This window comes from Passer montanus, unplaced genomic scaffold (assembly GCF_014805655.1).
Source record: "Passer montanus isolate IOZ18808 unplaced genomic scaffold, ASM1480565v1 scaffold64, whole genome shotgun sequence".
Taxonomy (NCBI): Eukaryota; Metazoa; Chordata; class Aves; order Passeriformes; family Passeridae; genus Passer; species Passer montanus.
The window spans coordinates 51360-72152 of NW_024371482.1; the positions used below are offsets into that span (position 1 = coordinate 51360).

General features: G+C 51.0%; 1 protein-coding gene across 1 annotated transcript; it reads right to left on the reverse strand.

Moving 5' to 3' along the window:
- Positions 1–622: 622 nt before the first annotated feature.
- Positions 623–20581, reverse strand: ADA (adenosine deaminase). The gene is made up of 11 exons (XM_039728168.1): positions 20498–20581; positions 13253–13314; positions 10007–10129; positions 9756–9899; positions 8765–8880; positions 6018–6142; positions 4390–4461; positions 4069–4170; positions 3306–3373; positions 2781–2910; positions 623–2382 (listed from the first exon to the last, which is right to left on the reverse strand). Exons 1-11 carry the CDS (start codon positions 20531–20533, stop codon positions 2281–2283), a joined length of 1080 nt encoding a protein of 359 aa, XP_039584102.1. The 5' UTR covers positions 20534–20581; the 3' UTR covers positions 623–2280.
- Between the last annotated feature and the right edge of the window lie 212 nt (positions 20582–20793).

Below are 20793 nucleotides of genomic sequence, written 5' to 3' on the forward strand. Positions count from 1 at the left end.
CTGCGAGTGACAGCCAGCTCAGCCACTGTCACTGAGTGTGCTGAAAGACCAAGGGCACTGCCTTGATCCAGCCACATCCTGCCCTGCAAAGCTGCTGAGCACAGGGATGCTCCCAGCCCTGCTCTCCAGCTGAACACGGGCATGCCAGAGCTGGCAAAGCCTAACCAAGCACTAAATAACCCAAAAACCTTTGGACAAACACTCCCCTGCCCACACTGCTGGTGCAGCCCACAGTGCCCCTCTTTGGTTTTGAGCATCAGCCAGCTGTGCAAAACCCAGGAGGCAGGAAAAAAAATTACTATTTTTGATAAACACCTGGAAAGGTGAGAGTACCCTGTGATGGCATTGCTGCTCCAGCAGTGGTACACACCCCTTGCGTGACTGCAGGGAAAGGAACAGGGCAGGTTGGAACAACCTGGAGCCATAAATCCAGCTGGGCTGCTTGGCAAGGGAGCAGGCTTCCCTCTGCCTGGCAAAGTGCTCCAACCTGGCAACAGGAGAAGGCAGCAACCAAGCTACCAAAGCCCCCATCACACCCATCAGTGAACCCCTAGCAGGGTTTGGACACTACAGAGCACAGTCCCTAGCAGTCACCTTGAACAGAAAGGCACAAGGATTTCCCTTTTAATATAAATTTGTTATTTTATTAAACAGGATTAACAATCAACTGTCCAGACTCCAAATCCAAGCAACTCTTCTTCAGAAACAATTGTTGGAGAAAAATGACCCAAAACCTGTTTCTTACCACAATCATGTCCTTAAAAGTGATACTTTATCTTTTGCTTTATAAAAGTAAGAAAATCACTCTCTCATCTTCATTTATCTATCTATGTGTATATATGCACCATGTACTTCAGAGATGAGTATTTTACTCTGAAGAGCAACATGGAAGCCCAGGAAGAATGGAAATGGTCCCAGCACACCATCACTGCTGGCTGAGACTGGGCCAGCCCATGGTCTGTCCGTGGCAATGGTGACCATGGCCCCTTTTCAAAGGCAACTTTTTGGTACAGTATCTTTGGAGTGAGCATCTTGGCAGAGCCCTGGGATGCTAAAGCACACCACACACTCAGGTAAGAAAACAATGGTCTCTTCTCTGGATGCACAGCTCTATTGCTTATTGAGTAAAAACACTATAATGCCATAAAATCACTAAAGAAATTTTGGTGAGTTTCTCTGCATAAATTCTACACCAAACTGAAGATCTGACTTCTAGCCAGTGTCATAATTGAGTGAGAGAAGCAATCAGAGGGACCTGAGTCAGTGTGACATTGGGTCCAAGTTAATTCCTTTATTCAGCCTTAAGAGTGCCTAATGATTGTGTCAAATCAGAAAGAGGGCAGAATTGTTAAACCAGGCAATCAATCGTTTTTTCCAAGTCCTAAACAAAGGTAAGAGGAAGATCAAACTGCAGTTCACAGGAGTTCTCCAAGATTAAAAAAGTGGGGACAATCCCAGAAGGCAGATTTTGGCCTGAAGTGGTGAAATTCTGTTCCAACTTCCTCTGCATGTGCGAACATGGTCATGGCCAGCTGTGAGCACAGCTGGGGCTGAGCCCAAGGTGTGCACTTCTGCAGCAGTGACACTGGCAGGCCTGATACATGGGAGTTCCTCTGCAGGAAAGGACGCCAAAAAAAAAAGGTATTTTGTTTTAAATGCCCTTCAGCCTTGTGCACGGGCAGGGGCACCAGCTTGCAGCTTGTTCTTGTTCCAGTCTTGTTAGTACAAGACTAACCCTGGGTAAATATAGCTGTGACCAGAGCCTCCCACCCACAGGGACAAGAATAAAGGCTCTGTGTCTGAGAGGGCTGCTTGCTCCCTGCCAGCACTAGCACACCTCTTCCCTGGAAAGGTGAAGATTAACCCAGGCCACAGCCAGAGCTGAGAGTGGTCATTTCAGCACTGCAGGCAGGGGCCAGGCAGGTCAGTGGGACAGGACAGGGAAAGAGGGGAGGATAAAAACCATAAGGGAGGCTCTTTTGTTTGCATTTGCAGCACAGAAGCCCCAGCAGATGGAGGAGGGAGTCAGGCCAGCAGGCAGACCCAGTCTGCTTGCACAGCAGCAGGGCAGGAAGCTGGAGATCCACTCAGGAGAGAGATTGTGGGGCACAAGCAGGTGTGTGTGATATCTGATTCTGATGAGCACTGTAAGGGTCAACACAGGGCTGCCAGGAGCAGAGAGTGACCCTGGGCACCTCCTGCCAGTGCTCCCACTGGCACAGAGCAGAGCCAGGCTCTGGTGGAGAAGGGCCCCACTCCAGGCTGGCTGCCAGGGACGGCTCACGACGCGCTGGGGACCATCCCATAGGCTTCACACAGCTTGCTGAGCAGCTCCTGCTTTTCCTTCTCGGGTAGGAAGCTGGACTGGGCTGCGTTGATGTTCTGAGGAGGCAGAGGGGGAACACAGGGACATTAAGACACATCAGACGTGGACACACAGTTGTGCACATCCCAGCACCTGGCTCTGAGCAGCAGCAGGCGAGGGAGAGGGTAAAGTTTCCACTCTCAGATTCATCTCCATGGCTTTATTTTATGCCAACTGCTCTGGCCCATCACTAGCAGTAGTCCCAGGAGAAATGAGACCAGCACAAAGCAAATGTCTAAATACTCAGGAATTTTTGGGATGTGTACTTTGAGCCTGGTCCTACTTTCTTGCTTACAAGGCCAGAGAGGAATTTCCTGGTTTCCATTAAAAACTCTTCAGCTTATAAAGAAAAACCAGCAGGTTGTTCTGGGCTGCACTGAGACACCAGCAGAGCACCCAGCCAAGGCCAACTTACAACTCTCTTGAACTCCTCTTCAGTGAATCCCATGTGCTCCTTCACGATGCCATAGTCCTTGTCAATGGTGGAGTTGAAGATGAGGGGGTCATCCGTGTTTAGAGAATAGTTGGCACGATCCTTCTTAAATCTGCAAGGAAATCAGGTTGAACTGGTGGGCAGAGCACTGTGTGTGACCCTGTGCAATTCTCAGGGTGAAATGCAGCAAAAGCAAAGACTTTGGGACTGCTGGAGAAAAGCACAAAGCCTGTCCCCCACCCCGTGGCTCTGCACTGACCTGCCAGGAGGGGCTGGGCTGTAGTTTCTTGTGCCCCATAGCTGAGAGCAGGGCAGAAGGGACAGGACAGCCTCCCCAATGGACCCCCACACCCCTCCAGCTGCACCAGGCTCTCCCGTGCCAAGGGACATGGATGTGCCACATTGTCCTACATAATTAGATGTGCCTTAGCTTTGTAAGTCAATAAAACAGCTGTAACCAACCCAAATCCTGGTTATTTGAGATTTCACATAACTGAGAAGTCTTACTGTATTACAGGGTGTTTGGTGAAGTCCGGAGAACATGCTCCAGTGAGATAACTGGACCAAGGGCAGACCTGTTTGGGGGAGTTAAGCATAAAAACCAGAATCAGCCACATGGATCTGAACCCCAGCTGTGAACACAGACACTCAGCACACTGGTAAAAGCAGATCAGAGCTCTGTTCACAGCTGCCCCTCAGCACTACTCTGACACTGCATGTCCCAGGATATGGATGCAAGGAGCCCCCAGGACTGGGACAGGGACAGTGGGATGTTGCCCGTGGCCAGTCAGCCACCAGCCCTGTGCCAGTCACAGTTACAAAACCACCTGCATTGAGTACACATTCCCTCTATTAGGGGATAGATCCATTCTGGGGAAAAGCAAAAGAAATCCTTACATGCACTGTAACTCCAAGGCATTCCCACCCTCTAACCAGACTTGCTCTGGTACAGCAGCCTGATTTGTGGAAGGATGAGCCTTCAGGCTTGAGGTGTATAAATCAGTGAATAAACCCTCCAGAGTTTATCCTTGGATCCATTCTTTGTGCTACATCCCTCCCACAAGCTGCTTTGCACACCAGTGCTCCCAGCAAACAGACAGGTTTGTCCCCATTTTTCCTGTGAAGCTTTGGGCATAAACACATCAGTGTACATGTGGTCAGCACCTGGGTGTCAGGTCCTGTCCCTGGCTGGAGCACAGCCCGAGTGAGGGCTTGTTTTCCACTCAGACAGCACCTCCCTGGCTGTCACAGCCCCACCACACACCCTCACCTCAAAATGCATCTTTATTTTCAGCAGCTGCTTGTAGAGCTCAGCGTCCTCCACCACGTGGTATCCATGGCCAACACGCTCGGCCTTCAGGACATAAACTGCCTAGAGAGAACAGGAAAAGCACTCAGAGCCTCAAGCGCAGCTCAGGCCCTGCCTGCCCAGAGCCCCCATCCCACTGCGGGCACAGCCCACACCACCCAGCTGGGACCTGTGCCCATGAGCCCAGGGCTCCCTTTGCCATGGATAGGCCTCTGTGCCCGGGGCAGGCCGTGTCTGTGTCCCAGCCTGTCCCTGTCTGCCTGAGGCAGGAGCCCCTCGTACCTCCTTGACCATGGCGGCCGGGCCGGCCTCCCCGGCGTGCACGGTGCGATGGATCCCACACCTCTCAGCCTCCTGCAAAACAAGGGACAACATCTTCCTGTCCCATCACCCGCAGCAAGGGCTGCAAGCTCTGGGGCTGGCACTGCTCTCAGGGGCACAGCAAGGCTCCTGTGCCAAGAGCCCACAGATCACGAGCCTTGCACTCCAAGGGCTCGGGAATGTCACTTACAGAGACACTTAAAAATCCTGGTTATCTTCCACTGGAGCCCAGCCAGGCTCTTCAAGGGCTTTTAACCCTGGGTGAGTTCACCACTGCCTCCTCCCCAGACAGCAGCAAGCTCTGAGCTCCTCTTCCTCCACCCACCTGCCTCTCTGCATGAAACTTGCAGCAGTTCCATGCTTTGGAACTTGTACATTTTTGGCTAGCTGCAGCCATGTGCGAGGGTGTAGAAGCACCCCAGGGCAGAGATGAAGAAATGCTCTGACACTGTAAGGGGCTGGGGGCAGCCCTTCCCCAAGGACCCTGTGAGTGCAGCTTTGGGTGCAGCTCCATGATCACCCTGAAAATTTCTTTGCCAGGGGGTCACAGGCCAGCTGGGCTTTGGGAAGCCATGGAGCCTGGAGGGAAGGCTGGCTTTGCTGGAGAAGGGCCACCCAGCTGGCAGCAGCAGACAGGATGCAAGCCCCATCTTGCAGCAGATGCTTTTCACAGACATTCCTTCAGGGCTTTGCACTCAGGAGTGTTTTTCAGTTACTTAATACAGATGGGAGAGGGGTGTTGCTTCAGCATCTCAGAGTCTGAGCGAGCCCCTGGCACAGAGACAAGATGCATCCTTCAGACAGAGGAGGCTGGGTACTGCTGGCCCACCAGGGCAGGATGAGACTGCCTTCCATCAGTTAATGAAGCCCTGCTCCTGTGTCATTGTTATAATCAGCCTGCTCACTCAGCACAGCAGTGCAGCCAGCCTTGCATCAGCTCCCACTGATGGGGTGAAAACCCCAAGGAACCCCACGTCCTTTCAGACCCGAGCACTGCTTGCAAACCACCACCCTGTCTGTCAGTGATGGTGCACAACCTCCTCCCCCACTGATGGTGGGGACTAACAACCCCAAATTCCACCAGCAAAGAGGAGAGAGGCTTTCCCTTCCCTCGGAGCCACTGCAAATGAGGTTTGGGGAGAGCCTGGGATCAGCCTCCTGAAGCCATTCCAGTGTTTGCATTTGAGATGATCAGATAAAAGCCCAGCAAAAGTGCAGTTTCTGCTCTGCTCCTCGGGTGATTTCTGCCAGACTGGAAAGGCCAGTCTCTTCCACCCTTGGCTGTGGTTTCACCAAGCCCCAGGAGCCAACAGCAGAGCGTGGGGGTGATTTGGGCTCCATGTCACTCATGTCACACTCACAGCGTGCCAAGCCCCAGCTCTAAGGCCATGTTTTAGCAATGATGCCTGCCATTAATCATTTAGGAAATATAAACAAATACTTTTTCTATTTAACTGAATGTTTTTAATAGCTGCAACAAATTTTTTAAGCTGTCCCAGCTGTTTGCAGTTTGAAAAGCGTCCCTTCACACACATCCCCTCAATACATATTCTCCTTGTAATTTTTTTTTAAAAACTTATTCCACAAACCTCATAAGCCCTCTTATGCTCAGAGTAATCCTCCACCTTCAGGGTCTCATCTCCAGCCAGGTCGACAGCCACCACAGAGTCATTCTGGTACTTCTTGCAGAGCTCTACCACCTCTGGAGACCAGCCTGGGAGAGGCAGCACCAGGATTCAGGAGGAAGCATTCATCAGGGTCACACCTTCAGCATCTTTCTAAACAAATCCTGGTCCTATAACTAGAAGGCTAGAGCTAATTTCTTTAGTCTTTCCCAAAATTTGATGCTCAAAAAGAAAGCCAGCAAACTCCTAGAAAGGTCTGTCATCTCTGTGATCTTCAGGCAGATAAAAGCTGTCAACTGATCAGTCTGTTGTCAGTGAAAAGGAAATTAAATGCACTCACCAGCTATAAAACTGCTCTCATCATGTTTTTCTGCTCACTTTAAGCAGGGGAAAAAATTAGTTTAAAAATTTCCAAGCAGTGGTGACTGCTGCATTTGGCTCGAGGTGAGATGAACTGCACTGCCCTGGGGCTGTAACATGATGTGTGGGAGAAATCCCTCAACTCCTGAGCCTTCATCCCTTCCCAGCTGGGCAAGGTGAAGAACTGCCCCACCAGATAAGCTGTGTCAGGGGGAGAATGGGCTGGGAGGGACCTCTGGGGGGCCCTGTACTGCAGCCATCCCTGCCCTGTTGTAGGGCATCCTTGACTCTCACAAGGATTCTACTCCTGATAGGAAGGAGCTGAAGTTTTATCTATTTGCCAGCAGTGAAAAAGAGACTAACAAGTGGCCAACAACTGCTTGAGAGTTCTCTGTGATCAGGATAGATAACCTCTGAGAGAGAAACTGCACCTACCAGCTCACATAACTCTTAACCCTAGCAGAAAGGCCAAGAAACAGAGATAAACAGTTGTGTTAATAATTAACAGGCACCTGCTGTGTACAGAAAATCCCCAAATCATATGAACACACCAGGATGATGTGTGCAACTTCATCATCTATTTTTTCCCCACCATTTTCCAGCCTGCTGGGTTAGAGACATTATTTTATTAACAAGTTTAATACGAGTCAGTTCTGGCTGGTATCTCTGCCCTTCTCTCAACAGTTCATTAACTGCAGGGTGGCTTCTCCCTGTGCAGCACATCCTGAATGCACTGCTAAAGACTCTTTATCAGCACATTGTGGCTCTGGGGATCAGCTGCTGCCCTGGGACACAGGTATGAGAATGCCACCTCTGCAGGCTGCACACACCCTCGGGTGCTCCTGCACCTCCTGCCTTCACCACCTGTGCACTGGCAGGGACTGTAACTGCAGGTCACTGTGCCTTACAGCTCTCCTGTTTCTACAAATAAAAACTTTTTTTTTTTGCCTAGAAACCAGAAATATATGGATCAAGTTTTCAAAGTATTGTTTGGTGTTGACTGTGCAGGCAGGGAAAAAAAAATACCTACAAAAAAAACCCCTACTCTCAAATCTATCAGCTTACAAGAATATAATTTTTGACATTCCTAGACACAAAATAATCATGTACTCTCTAGGAAAAATCTTTCCACCATCTACTCTACTAAGCCTACATAAAACTGGTGTGAGATATGAAGATACTCAGAAAAACACCTTCACATAAAATACTACTGTCACACAGCCTCTCTCTCTGGCTGCATCCTCCCCTAGAGGAAGATGCTTGTCAAACTCAGCAGCCCATTGAAATGCTGATAATTGGGTTTTCTTCCTATTCTGGGTCACAGCACCTGTTACCAACAAAGTTTTCATCAGATAAGCTGATTTTATTTTAAAAAATATTATATATGTGCCTTAAGTATATCTGAATTGTGTTTTCAGCTTAAGGCAGCAGACTAGCTGCTGCCAGTGGATTCTCTGGCTGCCCATGACCCAGGCTAAGGAAGGAGCACCCTGCTGTAGGACCACGAGCAGGGAAGTGTGAGATGTCTTGCCTGGTCCTCCTTCCAGGACCATTTGCTCTCAGACCTCCAGTCACTCATGGCAGATGCAAGTGCTCACTGTGCCAATGGCTTTTCCTGGCCCAGGGTGATCTCTGGCCTTTGGGCAGGGAGCAGAGACCCCAGCTGCCCCAGGAGAGGACAGAAGAGCCCTTTTTGTCCCTCTAGCAGGACCTTTCAGATACTGGTTGTACCCACATATTGTATTTGTGAGGACTTTTGTGGTAGGAAGGAATTATGAATTTGACTTTGTGTTCTTAGAAGGTTAATTTATTATTTTATGATACTGTATTATATTAAAGAATACTGAACTATAATATACTAAAAGAATACAGAAAGGATATTTACAGAATGTTAAAAAGATAATAATGAAAACTTGTGACTCTCTCTAGAGTCCCAACACAGCTTGATACTGATTGGCTAGCGAGTTAAAATAATTCACACCAGAAACTAATGAAACAATCACTTGTGGATAAACGATTTTACACATTCTAAAGGAGCAAAACTCAGGAGAAGCAAATGCAATAATTATTGTTTTCCTTTTTCTTTGAGGTTTTTCAGCTTCCCAAGAGAAAAATCCTGGGCAAAGGGGTTTTTCCAGGGAACGTGAATGTAACACCCACAGAGCCCCACTCCTGCATCCAGCAGACAGTGGAAGGAGCAGAGGACCCCCAGAGACCCCCAGCACTGTCTGGTGCTGCACCAGCCCCACAGAGCAGGGCTCTCCCCACATCCTGCAGGGCCCCAGCCCCAGGGCCATCCCCCCCCAGGTCAGGGAAGGGAGCAGAGCAGCAGGGCAGCTGCAATACATTACTTGGCATATGGCGCATGCAGCATAGAATAGACCTGGCTTTGATGTGGAAATCCCTCTCTCCATCCTGCAGTCCCTGATTTACGAGCTGAACCACTTCATCTGGAGTCAGGTCTCCCCTGCAGGGAAGAAAAGCCATCAGCAAGAGGCCAGGCACTTGCCAGGGGGGCAGGCAGGAGCCACAGGTCCAGCCCAGCATGCCCACAGGAGGACAGGCAGCCCCAGGTTCCACCTGCCCACTGAGACCACCCAGAGCACCTCTCACACCCATGCCAGGGCCACATTTACCAGGTACAGATGTACCTGCCCACTGAGACCACCCAGAGCACCTCTCACACCCATGCCAGGCCACATTTACCAGGTACAGATGTAACTCTGTGCCACTGCAGCAGGCACAGAGGACACTAAGATTTAGAAAGGCCTTGGGGACGTGGGTGCCCATCCTGCCCGAGCAGAGGAATCCCCTCCTTGCCAGAGCATCTCATGAGGGCACACAATTCTCTGCAAGCCCAGGGCTCAGCACCCTCCACAGCACACTCTGGAGGGGCCCCAGAGCCCAGCACTGATTTAATGAGAGGCACATTTCACAGAGGGGATGACAGGAGAGGAAGGGATCAGACCAGCAGCCCCCTCCAACCCCCCAGCACCTCTGCCAGCTCAGACTCCCACTCTGTGGTCAGGCAGTCCATATGTGGACATTTCTTTCCCTCCCACAGGGAAGGGCTTCAGGCAGAAGGTTGAGCACAGCTGCTCTGCACATGCAGAACTCAGTGCCCAGAGCAAGGGATGTTAAAACTGCAGCACACAGAGGTGTTTAAGATTAAAAGGCCTCTTGGTGGGAGAGAGGTGGAAGCATGCTGGCTCTCGCTGCATGGGAGGAGAAAGGAGGTTTGTTACAGCAGCCTTTGAAGGCACAGTGGCTGACTGGCATGGGGATGCCTTCTCCATGCCCAACCAGCCAGCCAGGGGCTCCCCAGCACAGCAGATCACTCACTCAGCTTGTCCCCAGGGGATGGGAGCCACACCAGAGTTGGCCAGGAGGTGAGGGCTGTACCGGACCTCCACGTAGGCGACTCCTTCCTTGGCTTTTGTTTCCACAAACTCGTAGGCAATTCTCTTCACGGCCTCACGGTCACCCCTGCGGGGATGGCAGTGGGACTGTCACCCTCAGGGCCCACATGGATCTCTGAGCCAAGGGATGCTGCCAAGGGTTGAGGGGGAAAGAGCAAAAAGCAGGGTACTTACGCAATGGCAGGCATGTAGTAATTGAACTTCTCCAGAAACTGGGGAAGTGTCAGTGGTGTGTCATAGCTGACATACTTCAGGAGCTCCTCAACAGTATTCCCAGGGAGAGGGATGCCTCTTTTCCTGGAAACAAAGTCACATGTTACTGACAGGGAAGGTTATCACATTTTTAATCATCCCATTTTACACACCAATTGCATCCAAAGCTGGCAGCATCAACCATCATTTCCTCACAGGAAAGATACAGCACAGGCTGTCCTTCCAAAATCTCCTCATGGATGGAGCCCTGAACCTCAGCAGAGAGGAAGGCAATCCAAAACACAGGCAAAGCACAAACAAACTGAAATACAAGCCCAGGTTGACCCAGCAGAAACACAGCCAGGGCACATTTTAGGCTTAAGAAGGAGTTCATCTAAAGGAGCTCTGGGTTATTTCTTGGCACCTCCTAGACCTAGCAGCAGAATTGCCAAAATTCTTTAGAAGAGTTAATTTCCACTTATGTGGGCTCAAAGGATTAAAAAATCAAGGAGATGCTCCAAGGCAGGGATCACACAGGCAGGAGTGTCACAGCTCATGGGTTTGGTGCCAGCAGCTCCTGCAAGGGAGCTGCTTCCTGAGCCCAGCACCCTGGTGGCATCTCCTGTGACAGGAACACCTCCCACGCAGGAACAAAGGGCAACAACTGCTCTCACTGACGGCACAGACACCCTAATGCCCACATAAATGCTTCCAAAAGGGAAGAGGCCATCTTTCCCAGGAGCAGCTGGAATACCAAGTGGGTGAAGGTGGTTCTGGTGTGGTGACAGCTGAGATGGAGGGGGCAGCCAGCCAAGGGTGCTGCAGCTTCCTGGGCAGGCTTTGCCATCCCCCCACCCTCTGGTACCCTGCACAAGCCAAAACAAACTTGGAATAATAACCAGACATTTGTTTTTAATCCTCTTTCCTGCCACAATGAATTACAGCTGATTGGTGGAGGAACTCTGCTAATAGAGACAAAACACCACAGCCAGCTTCAGTGCTGCCCTGCCAGCAGCCATCCCAATGAGCCACGCAGGGACACAGTCCAAAGGACCCCTGGGCTTGGTAAACATTGCTCCTTCCCCACTCAGCCAGGAAGGAAACCAGCCCCATGCTCAGCCCTCACATGCAATCTGCACAGATTAAGTTGCTGGCACTCAGCAGGGAACACTCATCGCTGCCAAGGCATCGGTTTTCCTCCCTGCCTTGCCCTTTCCATGGCACTGACACCTCAGTCTCTGCTCCAGGAACCGACCTGCACCTCCCTCCACCTGCCACAGGAAAGTTTCTACAGCAGAGCCACTTCCCTGCCTGTTTCAGCTGCTTCCTGAAGCAGAGCCTTCCTGCAGGCACCAGTGGCAGTGCTTTGGGATGATCCACACTGGAACCACGCCTCTGCATGGGGAGATCTGGTGGATCATGCCTGTGTGGCTTTTGGAGCTGCTGCTGCCCCGTCCAACCCTCCTTGTAGGTGGGATTCTTCTGGAAGCAAAGTGGCCAGAGGGGAACGTGTTTGTCCTCGCTGCCACCTCGGTGTCCTGCCCAGAGCTCCCTCCAGCCACGGGCAGCACCATGCACACCATCCCACCACAGGAAGGGCACCTCTCCCGGGGACACCCCGTCCCCATCAGGGGTCTGTCACGCCTCTGAGCCCTCTGGCTGAGCAGGAATGATGCAAAGACTGAGCCAGACCTGACAGAATTGGAGAAAAACTTTCTAAAAACAGCTGAGCTCAGCAGTGCACTGCCCAAGGGGGTCTGTGCATCCCAGCAGCTTGGGGTTCTGTCTACATGGCCAAACACCACCTAGCAAAATTATTTCCAGCTCTTTGCATTTAAAAATAGACCACAAGCAGCATTCTGGGCCCAGGGTGAGGTTATAAAGGCGACTGCTTTATAGTCAGTCCCCTAGAGCCTTCTGCACTGCCCCAGTGGTTGGTGTGTGAGTTTTAGAGCCCATGAATAGCACAGCCTTGCTCCACCCGAGGGCTGGCAGCTCAGGGGGATGCCAGGGTTGTTTAAAAATAAGAGGGAACTCAGCACACACTCAGGCAATGAAGGTTTCTGCCCTAAGAAAGGATCCTGGCACAGGATCCCCAGCCAGCCAGTGCCTCCTGGTTTCAGGGCTCCTACAATTCTCCAAGGGGACTACACTGGCATTTTCTGTTTGCAGGCCGAGGGACCCAGCAGAGCCCCAGGGAGTCAGCACCAACTCTTCTGTTCACTTGGACCTGTAGTCCAGCCCTGCAGCCTGCCTGCAGGAACCCTGAGTTCCAGCATCCAGCAAAAAAATGGGATGGACAGCCTTGACCCACCCTCCTTTCTCTGACTACACAGCAAAAAGTATGGCCAGGCCCTGCTGAAAAATAATATTTCTCCCTAGGACTGCACTGCCTTGGAATCTGCTGGGCTCACAGGATGCTAGAACCACTTCCCATCCTCCTCAGAATTGACTTCCTCCCCAAAATACCAGAGCTGTGCTTAAGAGCCCTTTCCCGAAATCCTTACCCTTGCCACCCTCTTGATCTGAGGATATCAGTGACAGCTGGAAGAAATCGTGTTTGTTTTGCTTACAAATGTGGAGCCAGGCCCTGGCACAGGTTAATCATTCACCCCGTGCTTCCCACACAACCTACACTGAAGGAAGATGCACGTGGGCTCTGTCAAGGAAACAAGCTCTCTCTAAAGCACTGCCAAGTGCTTCCCTGGGCACCCACACCAGGCTGACTCCTTGCCTGCTGACAGCCTGGGATTCAAATGCACATGGCAGCAGGGCAGGCAAGGCCACCCAAGCTGGTTTTTCCTCCCAAACCATGCAGCAGCAGCAGCACCAAGACAACGCTCCCAGCCTGCTGCCATTCCACTTGGGTTTGCAATTAGGAATGTGGAAAAAGAAATGAGAATACAGCACCTCTGCTGTGTCCTGGGTTCACTTCAAAGGCAGGCAGCTCTTTGTGAGATCTTCTGGACTTTTCTCTGGCTCCTCTGAGCTTGCCCAGCTCACAAACCCACGACCACCTCAGTCACATTCCTGCTGCCAGGGAAGCCCCCCTGTCCTTTGGGGTGTGCTCTGTGTCCTCACACTGTGCAGCCAGGTCTGGGCAGAGACAGAACCAGCACCAGCCAGGCTTGCAGCCTGCAGGAGCTGCTCTGTCACAGACCTGGGGTAGCAGAAGGGAGGATGCCCTTGTACTGCAGCTCCCAGAGCTTATTTCCCCCCACAACTCACTTGCCAAAGTACAGGATGGTCTCTGGCCTGATGGCTCCATCCAGGTGGACGTGAAGCTCTACCTGCAATGAGAGAAATGGGTCAGGCACTCTTGAGCTGCAACAATAATTCAGAGAGAAGTAACTGGTGCTCCCATGGGTATAAATGTAGCCAATACAGGGACAAAGTCATGACACATAAACATTTTTAAATATAATCATCAGAAAGTTTATTTTTCAATATCTATGTATCATCTAAGTATTTTGCTGCAACTCACACATCTAATGAGTCTTTAGAAATTTTCCTGTTTCAAGTAACTTTGAGGAAAATTTGCTCTATCCTTATTTAGAGTTCAGGAGGAGTGAAAAAAGTAAACTCCAAACACCTTGACTTTCCAGCTTGCTTCCTCCTTGAAATCACAGGAAGCCAAACCCTAATTAATTTGCTAGGAGTCATTACATGAAAACTTAGACTTTACTCCCAAGAATCAGCTCCTCATGGGTTGTTAATTACATGGTATTATCAGGGCTTACAGGCTCTCTAATCCTACACGAGGGGTCAGTCCCACGGCACAAAGGTGCTGTAAAAAAATAATAATAACAGGTTGCCCCATAGAGCTAACAAGGTTTCACAATAAAACACTTAAATTTTACTCATTAAAAATGAGACAGTAACTCAGGTCTTTTCACTCTGAAGCCCTATTTCCCCATTATTGCTGAAACATTGGATTTTGGAGAAAGGGAGCCAGAAAAGCAAAAGCAAGCTTTTTCCATTAGCCAGGAACATGACAAATGTGATTTGGAAGTCGAACTGGGAAGGAAAATATTAGCTGTAAAATGTTTCAGCTAGATATCCATCTTTCCAGAACTGTTTTCTTTTAAGTAACAGAATAGCCTACAAAATACATATTTGATTTTATTGTATTTTTAAATGAAACTGTAGATTAGAAACTTAATACACAAGGTTCTTTTTAGTTATAATATTGTGGATATTTAGTTACAACTTGTATGCATTGTCCTGCATAGATGATAGCTGCAGGGTGCCAAGGGTAAGAAGGGAGTAGGATTCAGAAGAGGACTGGATATTTGCATGGATAACTAAACTACCCAGGGTTACTAATTAAAACCCACAAACCCTCTGGTGTCAGGGTATGCATCAAACAGTAACCACGAGGAGCTGGGAGAAAACTGAGAAAGCAGTGCCTGCAAATGTCCAAGAGCAGCTGACGTGAGCTCCTGGCACAGGGCTGGCAGTGCCCACCTCTGGGGCATGCACTGATGCCCTCGAGCTCACTGCCATCCCCACACACTGCCCTGCAGTGAGGCACCTGACTCCCTGCCAGGGCTTTCACTGGCCACCCCTGCTGCAAAAGGCAGGGCAGGCACAGTGCTGGGCTCAGGCCATCTCCACGGGATGGCCACAAGCCGCCACTGAAACGCTGGTGGGATGCAAACACAGCTGGGGCAGGCTCAGGATGGATCAAACTGCTGGTGGCAATCAGCTGGCCCAGGGGTCACGGATACACCCACAGCCACCACTGATAGCAGACTGGAAAAACACATCCCTGCCACTGCTCCTACCCTAAAGATACCATCTGAATCTACACAGAGGAAGATTTAAGAAGGGCAAGCCCTGATCTTTCCCCCTCCTTGAGTTATGCAATTCTGCTTATGAGGACTAAATGTCCTGCAAAGCAGCAAATAAAATAACAGATACAAACATGGTCTGCATTGCCAGATGTAGATGCCTGGCATGTTTTCCACTCTTGAGCTCCAATTCTTATTTCAAAACCATGCAAGATCCACTCCTTCAGGTATTCAACAGCCCTCATGACTTTCTGATGGACTTACAGGCTTGAAATTTGCTCACATTGGATTTAAAAACAAAGTAACCTTAACCTGTTGAGGTCTTCTCCTTCAAACACTTTCGAAGCATTTCCTGCAAGAACATCCCAACACGACATTTCCATCAGTGAGAAAGCAGATTCCATGGCATCCTTCATCTATGTAAGTCACCTCCTCCTGCCTCTTCTGCAGGCAAGATGCTTGTAAAGCAGCAAGTTCCTCTACAGTATCAGCAACAGGCTCTTTGTCCCCTGCCAGCCCTTTTTTTTGGGGGGTCTGGAGACACTTAAACCAAGTGCTAAGAAACCCTTGTGCAATGCTGTTCAACCCAAAAAGTTTTGGGTTTCCTCCAGACCAGTGCTTGAGAGCAGAGTTTTCTGCAGCTGAGAACTATCCTATGCCGTTTAGGTGGCCAAAGGACGTTCATGAGAAGATGGAAGTGTGCCTACAGGGCTCCAGATAAGGATGCAATCAGCAGAGGCACAGCCCAGCAGCTCATCTGCCCAGGGCACCTTGCTCAAAAACCCTGAGGGTTTCCAGGTCCGTGGGAGGCTGCTCACTGCAGATTACATTTCAGCTCTCTTCCCGGTGTTTGTTTTGGGTAAACAAAGCACAAGTCTTTTCCACATACAAATGGGTGACACGACCTTGCCTTAAGCCAAGGAAAGTACCCAGATAAGGATGAAAGAGTTTTCTTTGAACTGTGGCTCCGGGGGATGATGCCTGAGCAAGCAGAAATTAGGTGAATGCAGGAGCTCAGTGCTTCTTCCAGAGCTCTCAGCTCCTCAGTACACAGCTCCATATGCATGTGGTCTCCCACCCCAAGCCTTTTGATTTACTTGTAGAGAAAGCATGAGCACACACATTATATTGGGATCCCTGGTGAAGGATCTGAACAGCACCACAGGTTGCACCAGCACTGGACAGGAGCCTTCAGCCATCCCAGGACCACTGATCATAGAATCACAGAAGGGTTTGGGTTGGAAAGGAACTTAAAGGTAATTTATTTCCAACCCCCTTGCCGTGGGCAGGGATGCCACCCACTAGACCAGACTGATGACTTCCCTTCTCACACCCAGCTGGATGTGGTGCCACCTGCTCCGATGAAGAACAAGAAAGCAGCAGAATTCTCCAATGCTCTCCTGAGGAAGGAGCTTTGTTCTTCTCCCAGGCACAGGGAGCACCCTCAGGACCAGCTTTGTGCAGGAACCCTTCAGTCCCTCCTGCACCTCCACTGACCTCCCATCAGCGCATCAAAAACCCAGAGAGTAATGCAATAAACCTTTTAGTTTCACTCCAGACTTGCTGAAAGCCAGATGGATGGGTTCAAAGAACACTCAAAAGGCTGTAAATTGTGTGTCCTCAGCACAGACAGCCCCCAGCAAGGCCATCAGAGCAAACCCAGCCATTTCCACTTTCATGCAAAAAAAGTTTTTAGCTCAACCATGGCACGTGACTCATTAGTGCAGATATCAGCAAGTTGGTTCAGATTTTTTAAAAGAAGTTTTAAGGGCTCTGGCTTAACTTCTCTAAAAAATATTGTCGTGTTTTCTTTGAGATGTAATAAGCTTCAAAAATAAATTCAAACACAAACACAAAATGAAGGTACTCAAACAAGTACGTTCCATTCCAAGATCAAGTCTGATTATTTTCATTTTAGTGAAATTAAGGGGGAAAAGTTAACCAAACAGTCAAAGTATTTTCATCCACAGTCGACTCAACACAATTTCTCTGTTATGGTTTGATCAGTGGACCATGGCAGAGCAGTTACCTGCTCAGCTTGCCCATTATATGGCATAAAAAGAACCATTCAAGCTAAGGCACTTGAAGGATTTTCTGTATTAGGTGGTGTTAGGATATTTTTAAAAATATATGCAATGATCAAAGTCAGTCCAACTCTTTTATTGTGAGGTTTCCAGCAGATGTTAATAGATAATCAGGCAGCTGATAAAGCTGCATAATTTAAAAACCCTTAACAGTGACTTTGCCCAGGATTATTTATCAGCCTCTTGAAAGGTGATGATTTAGGCTCATTCTATTAATCTCAATGGCTGAAAACCAGGCTAATTACAGCTGTAATTTGTCAATTATTTTATAAGCGTGGCAAATCACTGGAAAAAACAATTAACTATGTTCTCTGAAAAGTGTGCTTTCATGGAAATGTGCTGCTAGGAACAAAGAGTTCCTCGTCCTAAATTAATCTCAAACTCTCATTTAGAAGCAAGAGGTGAGAGTGGCTCAAGAGAGTTGTGAAGTGGAAGCAGCACAGCATCATCCTCAACCCTGAACACACCACAAAGGCACTTGGGAGATGTATCTGTCACATGCTGCAAGGGGTGAGCCTTTAAAAGAGGAACATGGGAGACTACAAGCCCCACAGAGCTCCACTGCAGCAAATATTTGTGCTTTCTCTGCATCTGGACAATGATTCATGGGTTTGGTGGCTGAGGAAGAGGAGGATGCTCCAGTGCTGAGCAGCCTTTAGTACTCCCATCCTGGCACCAACTACTCCACTGACCTCAGTGTGAGACTTCTGGTGACATTAAGAGGTGATGGTGGCTGTGTGTCATCACAGGTGATGGTTCCCATGGGGTGGCAGGGCCATGTGCCCACCCACCCACCACAGAGCTCACACCCACCCCTGGCTGGAGCCAGGCACTGCTTCAGAGCAGTAAACAGAGTCCTGGCACTTTGTGCAGCACCAACACAACCTCGTACTGCCACCTGGATCTGGGAAGGTTATCCAGGAGCACCCCTGCACCACACTGTTAAAGAACTGAGCACACAAGGTAGCACTGTGTCCTTACACAGGCTGCAGCTCAGCACAGGCTCAGCAGCACCAGGCTCTGACCATGCCAAGCCAGGGGTCAGGCTGTGCACGAGACGTGGATGAGGCAAATCCAACATCATCCTTGTGCTCTTGCAGTCCCCGTGACAGGCAGGAGAGTCTGCAGTGCTGCAGGGAGTGGGGCAGGATGTCCACCAGACCCCCTGGGTACAGCAGCACAGGCACCTTTGGTACCACCCAGGCAGGGCCACCCTTCTGTGAGAGGCTGACACACAAGGTGTGACTCACAGAACAACTGCCCCATGTCACCTGGTGATTATTTTGCAAATGAGCTACACCAGTCACTGGAGAGAGTGGGCCTGAGCCCAGAAACCCCTATTCCCATTCTGCTCTCCACAACATGGCACATGGAGCTGCAGGAGAGGACAGCCACATGTCCTGGAGCCCCCAGGCTGGGGCTGGCCTACAAGAAGAGGTCAGTGAGCAAGGACATGGTCTCTGCTCTGGCTGTGGAACAGAAAGGGTCATGGTTGACATCAAAGGAACATCAAACTTCTCTGTTCTTTTATGGGCCTGCGATAAGCAGGGTTCAAAGTTGTCCTGCCACAGCTCCCTGTTCATCTCTGCAGTCACTGGGAGTCAGCGAGTTCCTGAAAAACGCAGAGGCAGCCCCAGCCCCACATTCAGCTGGGGCAGAAGCTGCTCCTGTTACCAGAAACATCTCTAAAACACAAAACTGATCGTTCCCAATGGCAGAGGATCCAGAGGAATGAATAGGGCTCATTAACTGACTTCAGGCCCATTTTTTTTTCCCCCAAGCCTGACTTAGCAGGTTCACAGGACTGAAAGGGACTGCCTGAGTCAGGAAAACCAGTCCCATAATTGCCAATAGCCGGACAACAGAAGCCTGATCTTACAGTCAAACCCTGCAGTTTTTCCTAGGTCTTTCTCTTTGGTATCCCAGTCTCCCATACACTGGAAAAGTGGAAGCACAGATGAAAGAACTTAGGTTGCTTCGTTTGACCAAAAGTTTAAAATCACCAGGGTGAATCAACAGCCTTTTTTCTTAGTGGAGCTGGTGAAGCACCACCATCTCCCAAAACTTTTTAAGTGGACTTAAAAAGGCTTTAACCATTAGCAGCTGCCAATGCTCCCTGGATTTTGGTATCAAGGTTTGCCTGCTATTGCATGGATCATCTTCCTAGAAAGGGAACCACAGTGACAGAATGAAACATGAATCAGACCTGTGCACACTGTCCTTTCCAAGTATGTGAGACTTTCCTGGTGCAAACTCAGCTGAGAGATAAACTATTTGGGAGTGGGAGAGGATGCAAACAGCAGCAAAACCCCCAATCCTTTTGTGGATTTGGAGACAATCTTCTTCTCTGGAAAAGCCACTTCTTCTCTGGAAAAGCAGCTGCCACCACGCACGTTCTCTCAGAGCAGCACCACAACTTTCACATCACTTTTCTTGGTCTCTTCTGCCTTGACTCCTACTTTCCCACAAGAGCCCAACCTGGCAGAGCTGCTCCTTGTACAGCACCTTACCCAGACCACAGCATGGGCGCTGAGCCATCCTGCAGCACAGGCAGTGTTCTTCCATCAGATACAGGACTATTGCTAACCACAGCTGTTTCATCTTCCTCTTCCTCTAGGTCACAATCTAGATAACAAACACATTACCATACGATCCTACTAGAGAAGTAGTGTAGGCACGGAGAAAGATTGCTGCCTGCTGTCAAAGAGTGCTCCGAAGTGGTGTCATGGGTATCTGAGGAATAACTGAACTAAATGTGTACAAGAAAAAGAAAAAAACAACAACAAAACCACAAAGTAAAAAAGAAAAGAAAAAAAAAAGCACCCAAAACAAAATAAAACACAGAAGAGAAAATATCTGTTTTAGCAGACTACGACAGTGGTTGGGATGCAGGGCCCTTCAGAGCCCCCCCTTCCCCAGCCAGGCCACCGTGCATCCCCAGCCCGGCGGAGCCGTGTCCCCGGCCGGGCGCTGGGCTGAGCCCGGCGGGATGTGCGGGACACCCGGGACAGCCCGAGCCCGTCCCTGCGGGGAGCACCGGGCCGGGGCAGCGCAGCGAAGCCCCGGCTGGGGCCGCGGGGCGACAGCGGGCACCGAGCGCCGTCCGGGGCACATCCCCAGCGCTCCGGGGAGCGGAGAGCAGGTGCGGCCGCCCGGCCCCGGGGCACGACCGGAGAGGGGCACCTCAGCCCGGGCACGGCACCTTTGCACAGGGCACAGCGCCTCCGAACCGAGCACGGCACCTCCGAACCGGGCACGGCAGCTCCGAAGCGGGCACGGCAGCTCCGAACCGGGCACGGTGCCTCTGAACCGGGCACGGCGCCTTTGCACTGGGCACGGCACCTACGAACCGGGCAAAGAGCCTCCGAACCGAGCACGGCACCTCAGCCCCGGGCACGGCACCTCCGAACCGGGCACGGCACCTCAGCCGCGGGCACGGCACCTCCGAACCGGGCACGGAGCCTTTGCACCGAGCACGGCGCCTCCGAACCGGGCACGGCGCCTCAGCCGCGGGCGCGCCGCGTTCGCCGCTCCGTGCGCAGCCCCTCGGTGCCGGGGCACCCCCGCTCCCGCCTCCGGCAGCGCCGCCAGCCCACCTTGGGTCCCCCGAAGATCCCCCGTGCCCGCTCCATGCTGCCGCTGCCGCCGCTCTGCCGCCGCCGCTCCGCGCCCGCCCCGGCCCCGCTGGCCCCGCCCCGGCCCGCCCCGCCGGGCCCGGGCACAGACACGGACACGGAGCGCTGCGGGGCTGGGGAGACCGCAGCGCATCCCCTTCCTCCCCTGCCAGGGCAGGGACGCCTGCCGCTACCCCAGGCTGCTCCCAGCCCCGTCCAGCCTGGCCTTGGGCACTGCCGGGCATCCAGGGGCAGCCACGGCTGCTCTGGGCACCCTG